General features: G+C 40.3%; 1 protein-coding gene across 5 annotated transcripts in view; it reads right to left on the bottom strand.

The window, feature by feature from the left end:
* Positions 1 to 15034, bottom strand: part of LCORL (ligand dependent nuclear receptor corepressor like) — a 374618-nt gene extending 359584 nt beyond the window's left edge. For 3 of the 5 annotated variants that reach the window (XR_003854676.1, XM_029590357.1, XM_029590395.1), the window contains exons 1-2: positions 14919 to 15028; positions 13038 to 13115 (exon numbers count right to left, since the gene is read on the bottom strand). Coding sequence is in view for 4 of the 5 variants with exons in the window: in XM_029590357.1 (XP_029446217.1) it covers positions 13038 to 13115; positions 14919 to 15015 (175 nt within the window). In the remaining variant the exon portion in view is untranslated. Of the gene's footprint in view, positions 1 to 13037; positions 13116 to 14918 lie in introns of all 5 variants that reach the window. The other 2 variants (XM_029590369.1, XM_029590404.1) reach the window with 1 other exon arrangement.
* Positions 15035 to 17571: the final 2537 nt, after the last annotated feature.

The raw sequence follows: 17571 nt of genomic DNA, 5'->3' as shown, positions 1-17571 counted from the left end.
TGGGTCTTTTAGGTGCTGAGGCGTCCTCTACACACTGAGGAGTTTCGTGTTTATCTCTCGATTCCTCTGATGAAGCTCATCTGGACACCTCACAAACTTTTGATTTGGGTCCCAGGGAATGAACAGAGCGCCCTCGGAGAGGGCGCATAACTTCCTGACGAGGAGCACCCTCTCGCTTCCAGCGTCCAGTGACTTTTGCCACTTTCTCCTTGCTCTAGAAGACATGCGGCTGCAGTCCTTACATTCAGCCTGGACCTAGGCAAACGTAACAATAATTATAGTTGTCAGTGACGGACATTGTGTGTCCGCACTGACAGTATTTAAATCCCAGTTTCTTTGGTGTAGACATAATAGCGCTGAAAAGTGCTGTTTGGGGAATCGCAGATGTGATTAAAGAGTATTTCACAGAAAATAAGTAATGAAGAGACACGGAGAGATTAAGCAACATCAGTGTCTGAGTGCGGAAAAAAAAACTGATGAGCCCGGGCTCGCGCTTCCCACGGAAAGCACTACGCAGGCATGGCAGATCAAAAAACTTTAGCTTGGAGACGTAGATGTCTGCCGGGCACCACCATAATGACATCACCCAAACAGCATGGCTAATTCAGCCTGCTTATCGAAGGAAAGTCTGTAATTTCAGGACAAGTGCAAAGAATAAATGTTATTCAATATAAATTGTAAATGTTAACCATACTTCTCTTCATATTGGGGAAAAAAGTATAGTACCAATAAAAATTTCAACGACATACCTACCTAATATATGATAAATCTGAAAAGTCACAAAAGTTATTAACAAACATTTTCTCGCCATGGATTTATTAAACATCTTGATTCTCTGCCCTATAAATACAACAGATTATTTTTAATTGCAAACTGACAAAAAGAAAATAGATAAGAAATATTCTTCTTGTATTTCAACTTCCTCACTCACTATTCCCCTCTAATTCACTTCTACATCTGAAGAAACAAAGAACATAAGCCTTGCCATACTGGGTCAGATCAAGGGTTCATCAAGCCCAGTATCCTGTTACCAAACTGGCCAATCTAGGTCACAAGTAGCTGGCAGAACCCCAAGGGGTAGACAGATTCCAAACTGCTTATCCCAAGAACATGTAGTGGATTTCTGCAACTACAGCTTAATAATAATGATTTATGGACTTTTCCTTCAGAAACTTGTCCAAAATGTTTTTAAATGCAGCTACACTTATAGCTTTCACCACATCCTCTGGCAATGAATTCTACAACTTAATAACGAGGAGCAAAAATATATTTTATCTTATTAGTTTTAAATGTATTACCTAGTAGCTTCATCATGTGTACTCTAGTCTTTATACTTTTCAAAGAGCAAATAACTAACGTTTACTTGTTCCGTTCTACTCATAAGAACATAAGAAATTGCCATGCTGGGTCAGACCAAGGGTCCAACAAGCCCAGCATCCTGTTTCCAACAGAGGCCAAAACCAGGCCACAAGAACCTGGCAATTACCCAAACACTAAGAAGATCCCATGCTACTGATGCAATTAATAGCAGTGACTATTCCCTAACTAAAATTGATTAATAGCCATTAATGGACTTCTCCTCCAAGAACTTATCCAAACCTTTTTTGAACCCAGCTACACTAACTGAACTAACCACATGCTCTGGCAACAAATTCCAGAGCTTTATTGTGCATTGAGTGAAAAAGAATTTTCTCCAATTAGTCTTAAATGTGCTACTTGCTAACTTCATGGAATGCCCCCTAGTCCTTCTATTATTCGAAATTGTAAATAATCAAGTCACATCTACTCGTTCAAGACCTCTCATGATCTTAAAGACCTCTATCATATCCCCCCTCAGCCATCTCTTCTCCAAGCTGAACAGCCCTAACCTCTTCAGCCTTTCTTCATAGGGGAGCTGTTCCATCCCCCTTTATCATTTTGGTTGCCCTTCTCTGTACCTTGTCCATCACAACTATATCTTTTTTGAGATGCGGCGACCAGAATTGTACACAGTATTCAAGGTGCGGTCTCACCATGGAGCGATACAGAGGTATTATGACATTTTCCGTTCTATTAACCATTCCCTTCCTAATAATTCCTAACATTCTATTAGCTTTTTTGACTGCTGCAGCACACTGAGCTGACGATTTTAAAGTATTATCCACTATGATGCCTAGATCTTTTTCCTGGGTGGTAGCTCCTAATATGTAACCTAACATCCTGTAACTACAGCAAGGGTTATTTTTCCCTATATGCAACACCTTGCACTTCTCCACATTAACTTCATCTGCCATTTGGATGCCCAATCTTCCAGTCTTGCAAGGTCCTCCTGTAATGTATCACAGTCTGCTTGTGATTTAACTACTCTGAATAATTTTGTATCATCTGCAAATTTGATAACCTCACTCGTCGTATTCCTTTCCAGATCATATATTTATATATATATATATATATATATATATATATATATATTGAAAAGCACCGGTCCAAGTACAGATCCCTGAGGCACTCCACTGTCCACTCCCTTCCACTGAGAAAATTGACCATTTAATCCTACTCTCTGTTTCCAGTCTTTTAACCAGTTTTTAATCAACGAAAGGACATCGCCTCCTATACCATGACTTTTTAGTTTTCGAAGAAGCCTCTCATGAGGAACTTTGTCAAACGCCTTCTGAAAATCCAAATACACTACATCTACCGGTTCACCTTTATCCACATGTTTAACCCCTTCAAAAAAATGAAGCAGATTTGTTAGGCAAGACTTCCCTTGGGTAAATCCATTTTGACTGTGTCCCATTAAATCATGTCTTTCTATATGCTCTACGATTTTGATCTTGAGAATAGTTTCCACTATTTTTCCCGGCACTGAAGTCAGGCTCACTGGTCTATAGTTACCCGGATTGCCCCTGGAGCCTTTTTTAAATATTGGGGTTATATTGGCCTCGCTCCAGTCTTCAGGTACAATGGATGATTTTAATGATAGGTTACAAATTTTAACTAATAGATCAGAAATTTCATTTTTTAGTTCCTTCAGAACCCTAGGATGCATACCATCCAGTCCAGGTGATTTGCTACTCTTTAGTTTGTCAATCTGGCCTACTACATCTTCCAGGTTCACAGTGATTTCGTTCAGTTCGTCTGACTCATCACCCCTGAAAACCATCTCCGGAACTGGTATCTCCCCAACATCCTCATTAGTAAACACGGAGGCAAATAATTCATTTAGTCTTTCTGCAATGGCCTTATCTTCCCTAAGAGCCCCTTTAACCCCACTGTCATCTAATGGTCCAACCGACTCCCTCACAGATTTCTTGCTTTGTATTTTTTTAAAAGGTTTTTATGAGTTTTTGCCTCTATGGCCAACTTCATTTCAAATTCTCTCTTTGCCTGTATTATCAATGTTTTACACTTACCTTGACAATGCTTATGTTAGAGTAGTTAAATCACAAGCAGATTGTGATAAATTGCAGGAAGACCTTGTGAGACTGGAAAATTGGGCATCCAAATGGCAGATGAAATTTAATGTGGATAAGTGCAAGGTGATGCATATAGGGAAAAATAACCCATGCTATAATTACACAATGTTGGGTTCCATATTAGGTGCTACAACCCAAGAAAGAGATCTAGGTTTCATAGTCACATTGAAATCATCGGTTCAGTGTGCTGCAGCAGTCAAAAAAGCAAACAGAATGTTGGGAATTATTAGAAAGGGAATGGTGAATAAAACGGAAAATGTCATAATGCCTCTGTATCGCGCCATGGTGAGACCGCACCTTGAATACTGTGTACAATTCTGGTCGCCGCATCTCAAAAAAGATATAATTGCGATGGAGATGGTACAGAGAAGGGCTACCAAAATAATAAGGGGAATGGAACAACTCCCCTATGAGGAAAGACTAAAGAGGTTAGGACTTTTCAGCTTGGAGAAGAGACGGCTGAGGGGGGATATGATAGAGATGTTTAAAATCATGAGAGGTCTAGAACGGGTAGATGTGAATCAGTTATTTACTCTTTTGGATAGTAGAAAGACTAGGGGGCACTCCATGAAGTTAGCATTGGGCACATTTAAAACTAATCGGAGAGAAAGTTCTTTTTTTACTCAAACCACAATTAAACTCTGGAATTTGTTGCCAGAGGATGTTGTTAGTGCACATCCTCTGTGTTTAAAAAAGGATTGGATAAGTTCTTGGAGGAGACGTCCATTACCTGCTATTAAGTTCACTTAGAGAATAGCCACTGCCATTAGCAATGGTAACATGGAATAGACTTAGTTTTGGGTATTTGCCAGGTTCTTATGGCCTGGATTGGCCACTGTTGGAAACAGGATGCTGGGCTTGATGGACCCTTGGTCTGACCCAGTATGGCATTTTCTTATGTTCTTATATCCTATTTTCTTCAGATGGATCCTTCTTCCAATTTTTGAAGGATTTTTTTTTTTTGGCTAAAATAGCCTCTTTCACCTCACCTTTTAACCATGACGGTAATCGTTTTGCCTTCCTTCCACCTTTCTTAATGCGCGGAATACATATGGACTGCGCCTCTAGGATTGTATTTTTAAACAATGTCCAAGCCTGTTGAACACTTAACCTTTGCAGCTGCACCTTTTAGTTTTTTTCTAACTATTTTCCTCATTTTATCAAAGTTTCCCTTTTTAAAATTTAGTGTTAGAGCTGCAGATTTACTTATTGTCCCCCTTCCAGTTATTAGTTTAAATTTGATCATGTTATGATCACTGTTGCCAAGTGGCCCCACCACCGTTACTTCTCTCACCAAATCCTGCGTTCCACTAAGAATTAAATCTAAAATAGCTCCCTCTCTTGTTGGTTCCTGAACCAATTGCTCCATGAAGCAAATCATTTACTACATCCAGGAATATTGTCTCTAGCAAGTCCTGATGTTACATTTACTCAGTCAATATTGGGGTAATTGAAATCTCCCATTCTTATTGCACTGCCAAATTGGTTTGCTTCCCTGATTTCTCTTAGCATTTCTTCATCTGTCTGACCATTTTGTCCAGGTGGATGCTAGTATACTCCTATCACTATACTCTTACCCAACATACATGGGATTTCTACCCATATAGATTCTACTGAGCATTTAGTCTCTTGTATGATCTTTATCCTGTTGGATTCTATACCCTCCCGTACATAAAGTGCCACACCCCCACCAAGTTGATCCTCCCTATCATTGCAATATAATTTGCACCCTGATATAGCACTGTCCCATTGGTTATCCTCCTTCCACCAAGTCATCATCATATCTCCCCTCCCCTCTTTTCCAAGCTGAAGAGTCCTAACCTCTTTAGCCTTTCCTCATAGGAGAAATTGTTCCATCCCCTTTATCATTTTGGTCACCCTTCTCTGTACTTTTTCTAAATTCTGCTATATCTTTTTGAGATGTGGTAACCAGAACTGCACACAATACTCAAGAGGAGGTTGCACCATGGAGCAATACAGAGGCATATAGAGATTAATATTTTTACATTTGCCTCCATTTTAACATGAATTAAAAATTTAAAACACCTGCACAACTAAAGATTTAAATAACGTATAAAGCAAGCAGCTACGCATTCTTATATTTTAAAAAAAATTAAAAAAAAACAAAACATGACAACCACACACCTTATCCACCCAAACAAAATGTGTATACGGTGTGTGCAAGAACATGTGTTTCATTAAACAAAAAAAAGCTTATCTAGAGTCTCAATGAAACCCTAAAAATCTAAACAAAATTTGCATGATGGGGATGCAGCTATGGAACGTAGTGGATTATTTCACTCAAATTCAGAACTGGGTGCATGTGACTTCCTCCCGAGCCCAGCATACAATCTGTGGTTCCTAGCTAAGGTAGTCACTGCAATAGAAAGGTCTACCTGATGCTGGACATTATGTTACCAATATTGTATTATCATTCTGTTATACTAAGATGAAAGAAATATGGTAGAATCCAATCAAAATGGGAAAAAAAAAATGAGTTGGCAAAAACAGATGATTAAGCAGAAGAATGTAAAGTGTGCTGGACAGAAATTCAGTCAACATTAATTTCATGTACACTGACTAGTTTGCTCACTCGCAGAATACCTAGAGAACTCTGTCCTCTCCCAGATTTTTTTCAACATTTATATACATTCAATCTGCAACCTATTCAATCCTTCAACAAAGAATGTCACCTATTTGCACATGATATCCAAGTCTGCATAAAAATTAGATCTGACCAAACTTTCTCCATTGTTAATTTCAATAGCTAACATTCTTATAGAAGTATTGCAGTGGCTTAATAACCAAAACTCAGAATTCCTCTGGCTAAGCCACCAAGGTCAACCCCACAATCACTACCTTCTGCTTTCAACTATCAAAACCTCACAATGGAATTCCAAATCTCAAGAAGTGGTCAAAAAACTCTTTACATACTTATGCCAGATCCATCAAATGTGCAACTTCCCCAATGAACACAATCTATCATTAAATCACTACCTAAATTGACGCCTGCAAATCTGTATTCAATGGTATCTCTCAACACATCCTAAAACCGCTCCAACTCTTGCAGAACACTGCAGTTAGAATTTTGGCAGACGCCAAAGCTTCAGACCACATAAAGCTCATCTTACACCAGTTGCACTAGCTCCTGATTAAAAGCAGGATATGTTTCAAAACCCTTTGTTTTGCCTTCAAATGTGTGAATAAACAGGACCCTGAGTTTCTCTCCTAACTTCTTGCTTCCGAACACCCATACTACAGCACTCTGGTCTTTCCAACTGGCCCTTCTCTTCTCCCCCTTTCTGCTTCTGCCAAAACTGACCTGCACAAGACTTCCTGCTTTTAGCTGCTATGCACCTAAAATGTGAAATGAGGTACCACCGCTTCTCTCCTCCATCTCATGCTGAGCTACCTTAGTTCTGGGGGGAAAAAAAAAAAGGCTAAGGTACTGTTGTTGAATCAAGCCTTCCCCTAGTCTGCTCACTACAGAAAAAATGAACTTATGCCGAAGGGATTTTTTATTCAACAACTGCTAAATACCTCCAACTACTGTTGCTAATACTTGTACCCATAGTTTACTTCTAATTTGACAGTAATCCACCTGAAAGACCACTCATGGAAAAAGGCAGAATATCAAGTGTTTGTAAATAAAAAAAACTGAAGTTAAAAAAATGTTCAATTTTCATAATCAATAGAAATAGTCGCCCATCAAAAATGAACGAGGCAGCCTTCCAAAGTGGTGTATTCCGGAGCTCCAGGAGCTCCCAGGGGCCCTGAGATGGGCTTTGAGGGTTTCAGTTTTCAAAGTGGGGGGGGGGGGGGGGGGGGGGGAAGGGAACTGGAGTTATAAGACCCTACTAGTTGTATACTACTCTGAGATTAACTCAATGTCAATTATCTTGCAGTAGATATATAGATATTGTATCTATGCTTTATTACCAAGCACATTATGCCCTGCAAAAACCTTGTACAGGTCGCAGGAGGACAAAAATAATTCTGAGTAGAGCCACCTGATTCCAGCTGAGGTATGGAGGTCCAGAGGCTTGACAGCTAATTGCAAACCTTGAGGTGATAGTCTGGCCTGGCTCCACAATGCTACTGCACTCTCCCAGGAAATCGCCATCAGGCAGTGTGAGAGGTAGCCCGGCACTGACACATCAAGGTCCTGGGCCTTTAAATCCTTCTGGCCTGTGACGCGCCGCCGCCAGCGTGCCTAAGCCACATGCCAAAGGGGCATGCCCCTTATATCTTTTTTTATGCTATGGGCAAGAGAAAGGGAAGATTATTTCAGCCCCCAAAATTTTTACAACATTAAGAGGGCCAATGGATTCCCATGTCCTTCGTCCTCAATCAACACTGCAGGTAACACTGAGTAACGATATGGAGGACACATCTCTATTTTATAGAAACATAGAAACATAGAAATGACGGCAGAAGAAGACCAAATGGCCCATCTAGTCTGCCCAGCAAGCTTCACACATATTTTCTCTCATACTTATCTGTTTCTCTTAGCTCTTGGTTCTATTTCCCTTCCATCCCCACCTTTAATGTAGAGAGCAGTGATGGAGCTGCATCCAAGTGAAATATCTAGCTTGATTAGTTTGGGGGTAGTAGCCGCCGCAATAAGCAAGCTGCAACCCATGCTTATTTGTTTTACCCAGACTATGTTATTAGCCCTTATTGGTTGTTTTCTTCTCCCCTGCCGTTGAAGCAGGGAGCTTTTTTTGAAGGGCACTCTCCACCACCTAAGCTTTCTGTTGCATCAGGCAATCAAGTTTTAATTCAATATCACATATCTGCTCCCAATGATCCTCCCCATATTTTGGAGGAGGGACATCAAGGGATAAAAGCTGTTCCTCGCTCTCCTAAGTTAGATCTTGCTTATCTGCCCATTCCTGATTCATTCCAACCTCACCAAACTCTTGGAGTTGGGGCTGAATGTGATACAACATCTGAACCTACATAAGTCTTAAGGGACATATGGAGGGGTGGTAACAAGGACTGAAAGAGCATTGTCAAACTCTATTACTCAATTATGATTTTCTTCTCTGGCGTTTCCTTAAAATTATCAGAGATAGATCACAGGATAGGGCAAACAATCTCAGGTGGCAAGCAAACTCGACTAGGTTTACTAATTTGCAATTTTAGCCTGAATATTCATTGAGATTTAAAAGTCTCAGGTTTTTGAATTTTCCAAAATTACATTTGCTATCTGGTTTAGAAAACTCTTTAAAAAATATTCTACTGAAATATTCCAATTTACTGAAGGTAAATCCATTTTGTCTAAACCAGTGGTTCTCAACCTTATTCCCATTGTGACACACCTGATAGACCATGCTCACATGTGTGACATACTGCTCATTACAATTCACGGCGGAAATAAAAAAAAAATAAAAGGTCCAGTATTATTTTTGTTAGAATGACACAAGGAAAAGATATGTATTCTGTCTGAACAGAAATTGCATAAATTGTAAACATCACCATACCAAAACAGCACAAATTTCCAGCACTTAAACAATAACCACCTTACCTAAGAAAAGGCAACACTGAAAATATTACACCAGGCCTTAAAACACCAATACATCTCCTATTAGGAAAATGGACCAAATCAAGCTGTTATAGAGCCCTACACAGAAACTACACACTAGCAGAAAGCCTCACCTGAAACACATGTGCTGACCCTCACCTAACAAAAAGAATAAAGAGACCAAAACGCATAACTAGAAGCATAAACTACATCTCAATGACTTCCGTACCATATTACAAGCCCTCATACTAACAAAAATAGACTACTGCAACTCCTTGTTATTAGGCTTGCCTAAAAACACCATACAGCCTTTACAACTCCTCCAGAATGCAGCCGCCCGGATACTCACCAACACCCACAAAAATGATCACATAACCCCAGTTCTCAAACATCTACATTGGTTACCTGTAGCATCCAGAGTTGCCTTCAAAGCCCTCACCCTAATACACAAATCTCTTCACAACCAGAACATGCACTGGTACAAAGAACACTTCTCATTTCACAACAGCAATAGACCCACTAGAAAACAATATCTAGCTACACTTCACACCCCCTCACCTAAGCTCACTAAACTCCGCACCACAAACGAAAGGGCCCTATCCCTAGCAGGCCCGCTTCTTTGGAACAAGCTACCCACCTCCCTCCGCCAAGAAACTTGCCCAAAAATATTCAGGCAAAACCTGAAGACCTGGTTCTTCAAACACGCCTACACCTAATACTCACACATTTACCCTCACCCCACCCCCCCCCCCAACTCCCTTCCTCTCCCCTTCCCTCTCCCCCCTCCTACTTTCCACTTCCTATCTACCCCCTCCCTTTCTACCTCCTCCCTCTACTTAAACCTCCCTTAAAGTGAATCTTATCAGGACAACATATTGTATATAAAAAATTTGTTCCCAACCATGTGTATATATACCTCCTCTAAGTGTGGATACCCTCCTATATACCAGAATCTCCCCCGCCCCCCCCCCCCCTTTTAGATAACCTCTTGCTCGTATCCCACTTTGCTAATTTCTACTTGTATAATTTAATCTGTATTTTGTATGTTCTTAATGTTCCTTATTTAATTATGCAATAATTGTAAAGCCTGTTGCTAAGTTCTGTTATATGTAAAACCGGCGAGATGTTCCCAAACATTCGTCGGTATATAAAAGTTATTAAAATAAATAAAATAAATAAATGCAGCAAAAACTGAATTGGAAACCGCAACAAGCCAGAGTCCCTGTATACAGTGCAACAAAGGAAAAAAAAGAAACATCACCCATCCTTATAAAACAAATCAAGAAATACAAAATCAGTAGCAGTAAACCATACTAAGAGAACAGATTATTTCAAAACAGCTGATGAATGGAATATCCAATTAGAAAGTCTTATAAAAGATTTCTAGATACCAATAAAATATTTCAAAATAGCAGACACAAAGACCCAGTAATAAAAAATGATACAAAAAATGTTTTTGCTCTGCATACCTGGGAACGTTTGATATCCAGATGCCCTGAGATTGTTTTGAATTAGCAGGAGAAAGGATGGTTTGCTTGCAACTTCCTTATCTCTCACTGTGGCTCACATATACACATGCTTTTTCTCCCTCACTTATATAGGCTCTTAATTACACATTTACACACATATGCTGTCTATCTTTTCACGCTTCACAGGCTTTCAATTACACACATACTGCCTTTTTCTCACACACAGACTCATTCACATACTCCCATGTTCCCTTACCTAAACCAGCTCTCAATCACACACACACATGCTCTCTCTTACTTTTACACACAGGCTCTTAAAATCATACACATGATCTCTCACACACAAAGGATCTCAATTACACATACAGGTTCTCAATCATACACGTATATTCATGCTCTCTCTCTTTCACATATACAGGCTCTCAATCATTCACATACATGCTATCTCACTCACACACCGGATCTCAAACACATATGCTTGCTCATTCACTCACTCTCCTTCCCCTCCCCCGAACTAGCGGCAGCAGCAGCCTCTTCCACTTCCAACCCTAAAGGCAGCAGCAACCTTCTTCATTTTCAGCTCTCGCGGAGAAAGTAGTCCCATCAGCCACGATGGTTGACGTTGTTCCTTATTTTATTCTGAGCTGCGCTGCTCATCTTTCAGGCTGCGCCTCTTCTTTTCTTCGGGCCGATGCTGCCCACACTAGCATGGTCTCTTCTTCCTGCGCACGCACCTGCTGCTCACCCCTTCCTCTTCCAGGGGCGGGAAGAAGAGAGCATGCCAGTGCCGCTGTCTCCAGCTCTCCTGCCGCATTCCGCCCCGGGCTATCAGCATTTTAAGCCCATGCGGAGGACTTATTTGCTTGGGTAGGGGGAGTAGCTGGGTCAGCGGGGGACCGGGAAGTATGGAGACATACCGGTTGAGAACCACTGGTCTAAACTGTGCTATATGCCAGATAAAAAGAAGATATCCAGTGAGGATGCAGGCAGTCTAAATGTACTCACTAATCCTGATTTTTCTGAATATCTCCATTCTTCTAATGATAATATACCTAATAGGGCTGAATGATTGTCACCTTTGCCCTAGAATCAGATAATAGCAGCTTTCTTCAGCAATATTTTACATCTAAAGGGAAATTGTTCTGAGGTCAGTAAGTACAAATTTCCTGGATGTTTCGTGGGAGACCCAGGTTAAGAGAAAGGTTTTTCTTCATGTGAAACCATGTGTTATTTCCTTGAGAGCTTCTTTTTTCCTAAAATATCTGTGTAAAACATATGGTTAATTTTCAGCAGGACATATGTCTTTTTTGACCTGATACAATTGGAGACTTTCTTAGTCAATACATCTGCTTGATCTCCTATCGTTCAGATTGGGTGGGTTCCCAGTATGGCACTGGGGTAGATACTGTTTGTAATGTTTCAGAGTATTTCTTTGTTCTCCTCCTTATTGTGGACTTGATATGAATTCCTGTATATTTTTCTTTTTTCCTAATTTGTCTTTAAATGTCATATATCCTGGTTATGTCATGTAAATGATTAACAATCAAGAATAAATATGAAAAAGAATAATTGACAAATAACAAAATTTCATAATGGAGGAGCAGGAGACTCACATCTTGTGCTAGCCATAGAGGGTAATTCTTAAATGCCAATAGTAGCTATTCGATAACTGGATCTCTTTTCCTTTGTCAATCATATTTCAAGTCAAGCAAGATACCTGGATGCACCCCTTGAAGTTCTCTACAGACTGCTCCAAATATCTGGATTCTGTGATACCATATCCTGCCAACCAACAGAAAGGCCTACACTGCCAATTGAGAGTTAGATTTCCATAAATGTTGTGATGGAAGCAATGAGAAAGTCCCAAGGTAAGGATTCCCAGAATCCCTCCTGAAACAAGCTTATTTTAGCTCTTCATTGTTTCATAAGAACATAAGAAATTACCATGCTGAGTCAGACCAAGGGTCCATCAAGCCCAGCATCCTGTTTCCAACAGAGGCCAAACCAGGCCACAAGAACCTGGCAATTACCACCAGGCAACTCCTGAAGGCACTCCTCCTCCTCCTTTCTCCCACTAGAAACAACTTTATCACTTTCAAAGTCCTTCTACTCCTCCCCAACCCCTCTCCTGGCCACTACATACCATAATGCCTACAAATCCAAAAGGTGCAGCAAACTGTAAATTACACCAACTCTGATTTATTTATATACAGTCAACCTGGGATTCAAACTTGGCGGTTTACAATAAAACTAAAATAAATTTTTAAAAAGCTGAATCTAACTAGGAATTTTAGTAGACAATAACAGAACAGGTTACAGTACCAAAAGAAATTCATAGCAATATCTCCTTTTAAAACATTTCTCAAACAATGGGAGATTCAACCTCTCAAGGTCAAAAATATTCTGAACAAGACCTTATTAGCCAATCTGGTAATAGAGTGTCTCCTTATCCAATCAGGTTACACTAAACATAATTCTCCATCTACAATACAAATTTGAATAGAGACCTTTATTTTCAGTTTTACTTTGTTTTTTCCCCCGAAATGTATCAGTGTTTATTACAACAAGAACAAAAATTATATTTACCTGGAAAAATGATGAAATCTTTCCTCCCCACTGATTTCTCCTGTTTTTGTTCTTGTTGTAATAAACACTGATAAATTCCTGGGTAAAATAAAATAAAAGCTGAAAATGAAGGTCCCAATATGAAACAAATGTTTTCAAAAATATTTGTTCTTGTCTAATGACAATGTAAGCTTGACTATATCCAAAACATTCAACATAATGGTGATTGTGCAACTATTTCTACATTAAATTTCAACTATCATGGCCTTTAATCTTATCACATAAGATTAGAAAGATATAAAAATTTTACCTACCTTGCATAGTTATCCTCGATAATATCAATATAAAAAGTAGTTTTACAGCTAAGGGCTGAAAATGGCACTTATATAATGCAATTATTCAACATAACACAAACATATCTTATGAATCAATTCCAGACAGATACTAACCAACTGTATTGTATGCAACTAATATAGTCACAGCAACTATCACAACTAAAATATAACTACTAAAAACACAAAACTGTTGTATTTTATACCATTTCTAGTTCATAAAAAAAAACTTTCATGTTAAATAAGTAATCCATCTCAAAACGGAATAAATTAAGTTTACTACAAATCATAAAATTGCAACAAATGTGACCATAATTACCGTAAACGCTTACAAGAAAAGTGTACATTAGAAGGTGCAAAACACGTATAAATCCAATATATATGAAAAGTCTAACATTTAGATCGGATAACCTTAACAGCATCTGATGACAGTACAATTGACCACTCACTCAATCTGCACAGTATGCTTTCTGAACGGCTGACTCATGCCTATCTCACACTGATCTTTAGAAATACTGAGGACTGCACAGAAACTAAAATCTGTCTCACCTACAATCCCCAAGGAACGGTTCTCTCCGCGTGCTACCTATTTTCTACAAAATGGAAATCTCAAAATAAACAGCATAGTAGATTGTGCCCCATTGTCTCCACGGAATAACAATAATGAGGTGCAATCGAGCATCGGATCTTCTCAGTTCCATGTTATAACATTTAATACTGCAGACAGCGCGGCAAGAAACCAATCCACTTGAGAAGGAAATAAAAATTTAAACCGCACGAATGATAAACTTTTTCCCAACCTTCTAAAAAGATTAAAAACCAAAAAAAAAAACCCCACACAAGACAACCAGGAACCAGTGAAATACGGCCTCTAGACATTAGACAGCAGAGTCTCAGTACCTGAGTTAAAGCACGCGGGCAACCGCTATCACGTTCAGCTCTCGCCGGAAAGTTTAAAGGAACCCGGTAAACTAGCCCCAGGGATCACGTGACTGTCCAAGTTCTCCGGCCAACCTTCGAGCAGAGGGGAAGTGGGTGTGCGCGATCCCTCCCTCCTCCAACCGGAGAAGAGGGAGGACAACCGTTACCAGAGCAACCGCAGCCCCAATCCAGCCGGACTTCCAGGAAAACTTCAACTCCCAACCGTCAGCGCACGAGCCGCTTCCCCAGCCAAGCAAAAGCAGCGCTCTAGCCCCATAAAACCCAACTTCCACTCCCTACCAAGCTGGCCTCTCCACCTCGTTCACATCCCCTTGTGCTCAGGAAAAAAAAAAATAAAAGTAATATTAAAGATTTAAAATTGAAGCATGCTCATTGCTCATGTTGTCACCAAAGAACTCCACCTTCCCCACTCTAGAATAAGAGCTACTGAAGGGCAAGCAGATAAAACAAACGAAAAACAGCACCAAAAGAAAAAAGCCACTTCCCTTTAACTTACGTGCGGCCCAAATATATTTTTGTTGTTGTTTGTTTTGTTTCTGCTCTTCAGGAGTCGCTCGTCCCACCCATCCTTCCTAGAACGAATATTTTACCTCACATCTCTTGACTATAACGCCGCGAACTCTCTTACCTACACAGTGGATGAGCCTATGCCGCCAGGAGTCCAGTTCCCGCCGGAATCCTTTCCTCTCGGCAGTACATCTAGGGCTCCGGCATTGGGCAGCCATTCTGTCTGTTCCCTTTTCGATCTGCGTCTGACGTCATCAGCCGTCATTTACATAAAGCAGCAGAAGCACGCCGGTGATTGACACGTGTCAGAACCGTGACGTCACGGGGCGGTCTGCCGACCGGGTGTAATCGCTCTAGGAGGAGGCCGGGGCTGGTTAGTTAGTGGAGGGCGTGTTTGGCGGCGGTGGGAGAAGCAATTGTGGGCGTGGCTGAGGAGCTGCGCTTCCTTCTTTTCTACTTCTAGCCAAAGTCCCCTTTGGGGGTTAGTGTATATTTTCTTTAGTGCAAATAATTTTTATTTTCCCTCTTCCCACCTCCTTGCGCCATGTTGGCTTCCTGGTTGGCTTTGTAAATGTTACATGCTCTGTAGCTTCCTGGGTTATGTGTGTGTGCTATCGAGGCTCCTAATTTCCCATTCATGCGGTCCTGCTGTCCCTGGCGTTTCTCTCTCCTGGGATCGTGCTGGTGCAGGCTTTTGTTGTTTTTCTCCCGTGTTGCAGGACTCGTTTAGTTGTCTACGTCTTGTTTATGTTCAGCTTCTTACCATCGGTCAAGGGTGGGTGGGTGTGCCTTGGGCTCGTTTATCTGTTCCTTAGTTATTTATTTTTTTAACGTTTTCGTTTGAGGAACGAAAGAGTCAGGCTGAAGGAAGGTTTTATGGCATAAGAAGCCCTTGTGGAACTGAAATAAAAAAGACGGGTTACAAAAATACAGGTTTTTGACAGGGCTAATTTGAATTATTTACTGAAGCTTAGCAAGGATGAGAACGACTAGCTGATAGATATTATGACATGCAAAGAAGTAAAAATCAAAAGACATTTCACTTACCAGTGTAATGACATACATAAAAATAACCGATTTCAATAAAAGAACAGAGATTGGTATGGCTTTCAAAAGAAGGATTGAAAACGTTTGGCTTCAAAAGGTATAGGTTTTCCCAAAAAAGGACAAAAAATGTATCTGCAAAAGCTAATGAAAAATAGGACAGCTAAGGCTCTAAGTCAACAAAGCAAGGTGACAAGTGCAGGGATGGAATTGAAAAAACAGGTGCAAGAAGGTATGTATGGTGACAAGGAAAACATAAAAATATTAAACAAATACCTTTGTGCACTGCAGTGTTCACTAAAGAAGAGAAAGGAGAAAGACCACAAATAGATAGATGGCAGGAGCAGTGGCATACTTACAGTATTTGGCACCTCCTCCCCCAATATAGTCTTGCTTCTTCTCTGAGCTGATGCAAGTGTATTAAGTGTGCTATGTGAACCTTACAGCCTTGCACCCCTCCCCCCAGCCTTCTCCACACACAATTAAAAGTTATGCATTTATATTAACAGATTTTACATGAAAAATTGCATTCATAGTTTTCTGAGATAAAAATATCACAACATCAGTATATTATTTTTACATGTAGTGCTGTGGTGACAATTAGAAAACCCTGCAAAATGACAAGTGGAACCCATATGGTATTAGGCTTTTGCATTTGATGTGGGCTTGGCTCTCAGAATTACAATTATAATATAGTAAATCCCCGGTACCAAAACAGCACTAAATGCCAGCATTCAAATAGTTCAAACTCTACCTATTAAAATGTAACACTGCAAATATTACACTAGATCCTAAAACATCAATACACCTCCTATTAGGAAAACAGAACAAGCCAGTCTGCTATAGATCCCTACACAGAAAACTGGATGTCAGCAGAATACCTCACCTCGGTCACACATGCAGAACACAAGTAGACCCTCACCAAATACAGAATAAAGACACCATAAAGTATAAATAGAAATGTGCAGACAAAAACTGAAGTGGAAAACGTAAGAAGCCAGACTATATGCAGCGCAATAATGGGAAAATATAAATAAGATCATTACTCATAAAACTAAAATAAAATCAAGAAATATAACATCAATCATAATATTTTGTTTTTTTTTTTTTTAATTTTTTTATATACCGACATTCAATCTGAGATATCACATCGGTTTTCATTCAGGTACTGTAGGTATTTCAGTAAAACTATAGAAAGAACAAATATTTCAAAACCTTGAACAGTGTCTACGTGAAAGACTGAGCTATCTATACCAGAAGCTGCATTGTGTGGCAAGCCTAAAAAGGAAAAAAACAGAGCATTAATTCATCAATATAATCTTCAAGATAAGCTGGACCAGGTTAATATTTAAGAATTTGTTTTGCCGTGTCAGTTGAACAATGAATGCCCGACAATGACAAACTGACATTGTGTTTTACAAATCTTTCAATATACAGAGCACGTCGAATTGTTACGATTCTGCTTGTGGGTTAGGCCCACAAGCAGCCTCTCACCTCTCTGCCGCCTGTCCTCCGGTGGTCGAACCGTCGCCGTCCAGTCCCGCGGTCCGGAGACCGCTCCGTCCATCCAAGACCTGGAGGCTGCCGCCATTCCCAAAACCGCGGTCCCCACGTGCCACGAGTTGCCATCGACCAGGTCTCCCGTGGCCTGAGGCTGCCGCCAGCGCTGTCTCTTCGCGGTCTGGATGCCACCGCTATCCCTCTGCAGCTAGGAGGCGGCCGCTGAAGTT

Source organism: Rhinatrema bivittatum, chromosome 1, assembly GCF_901001135.1.
Source record: "Rhinatrema bivittatum chromosome 1, aRhiBiv1.1, whole genome shotgun sequence".
Lineage (NCBI taxonomy): Eukaryota > Metazoa > Chordata > Amphibia > Gymnophiona > Rhinatrematidae > Rhinatrema > Rhinatrema bivittatum.
The sequence above is the reverse complement of the archived record's forward strand: the minus strand, read 5'-3'. Positions and strand labels throughout refer to the sequence as shown.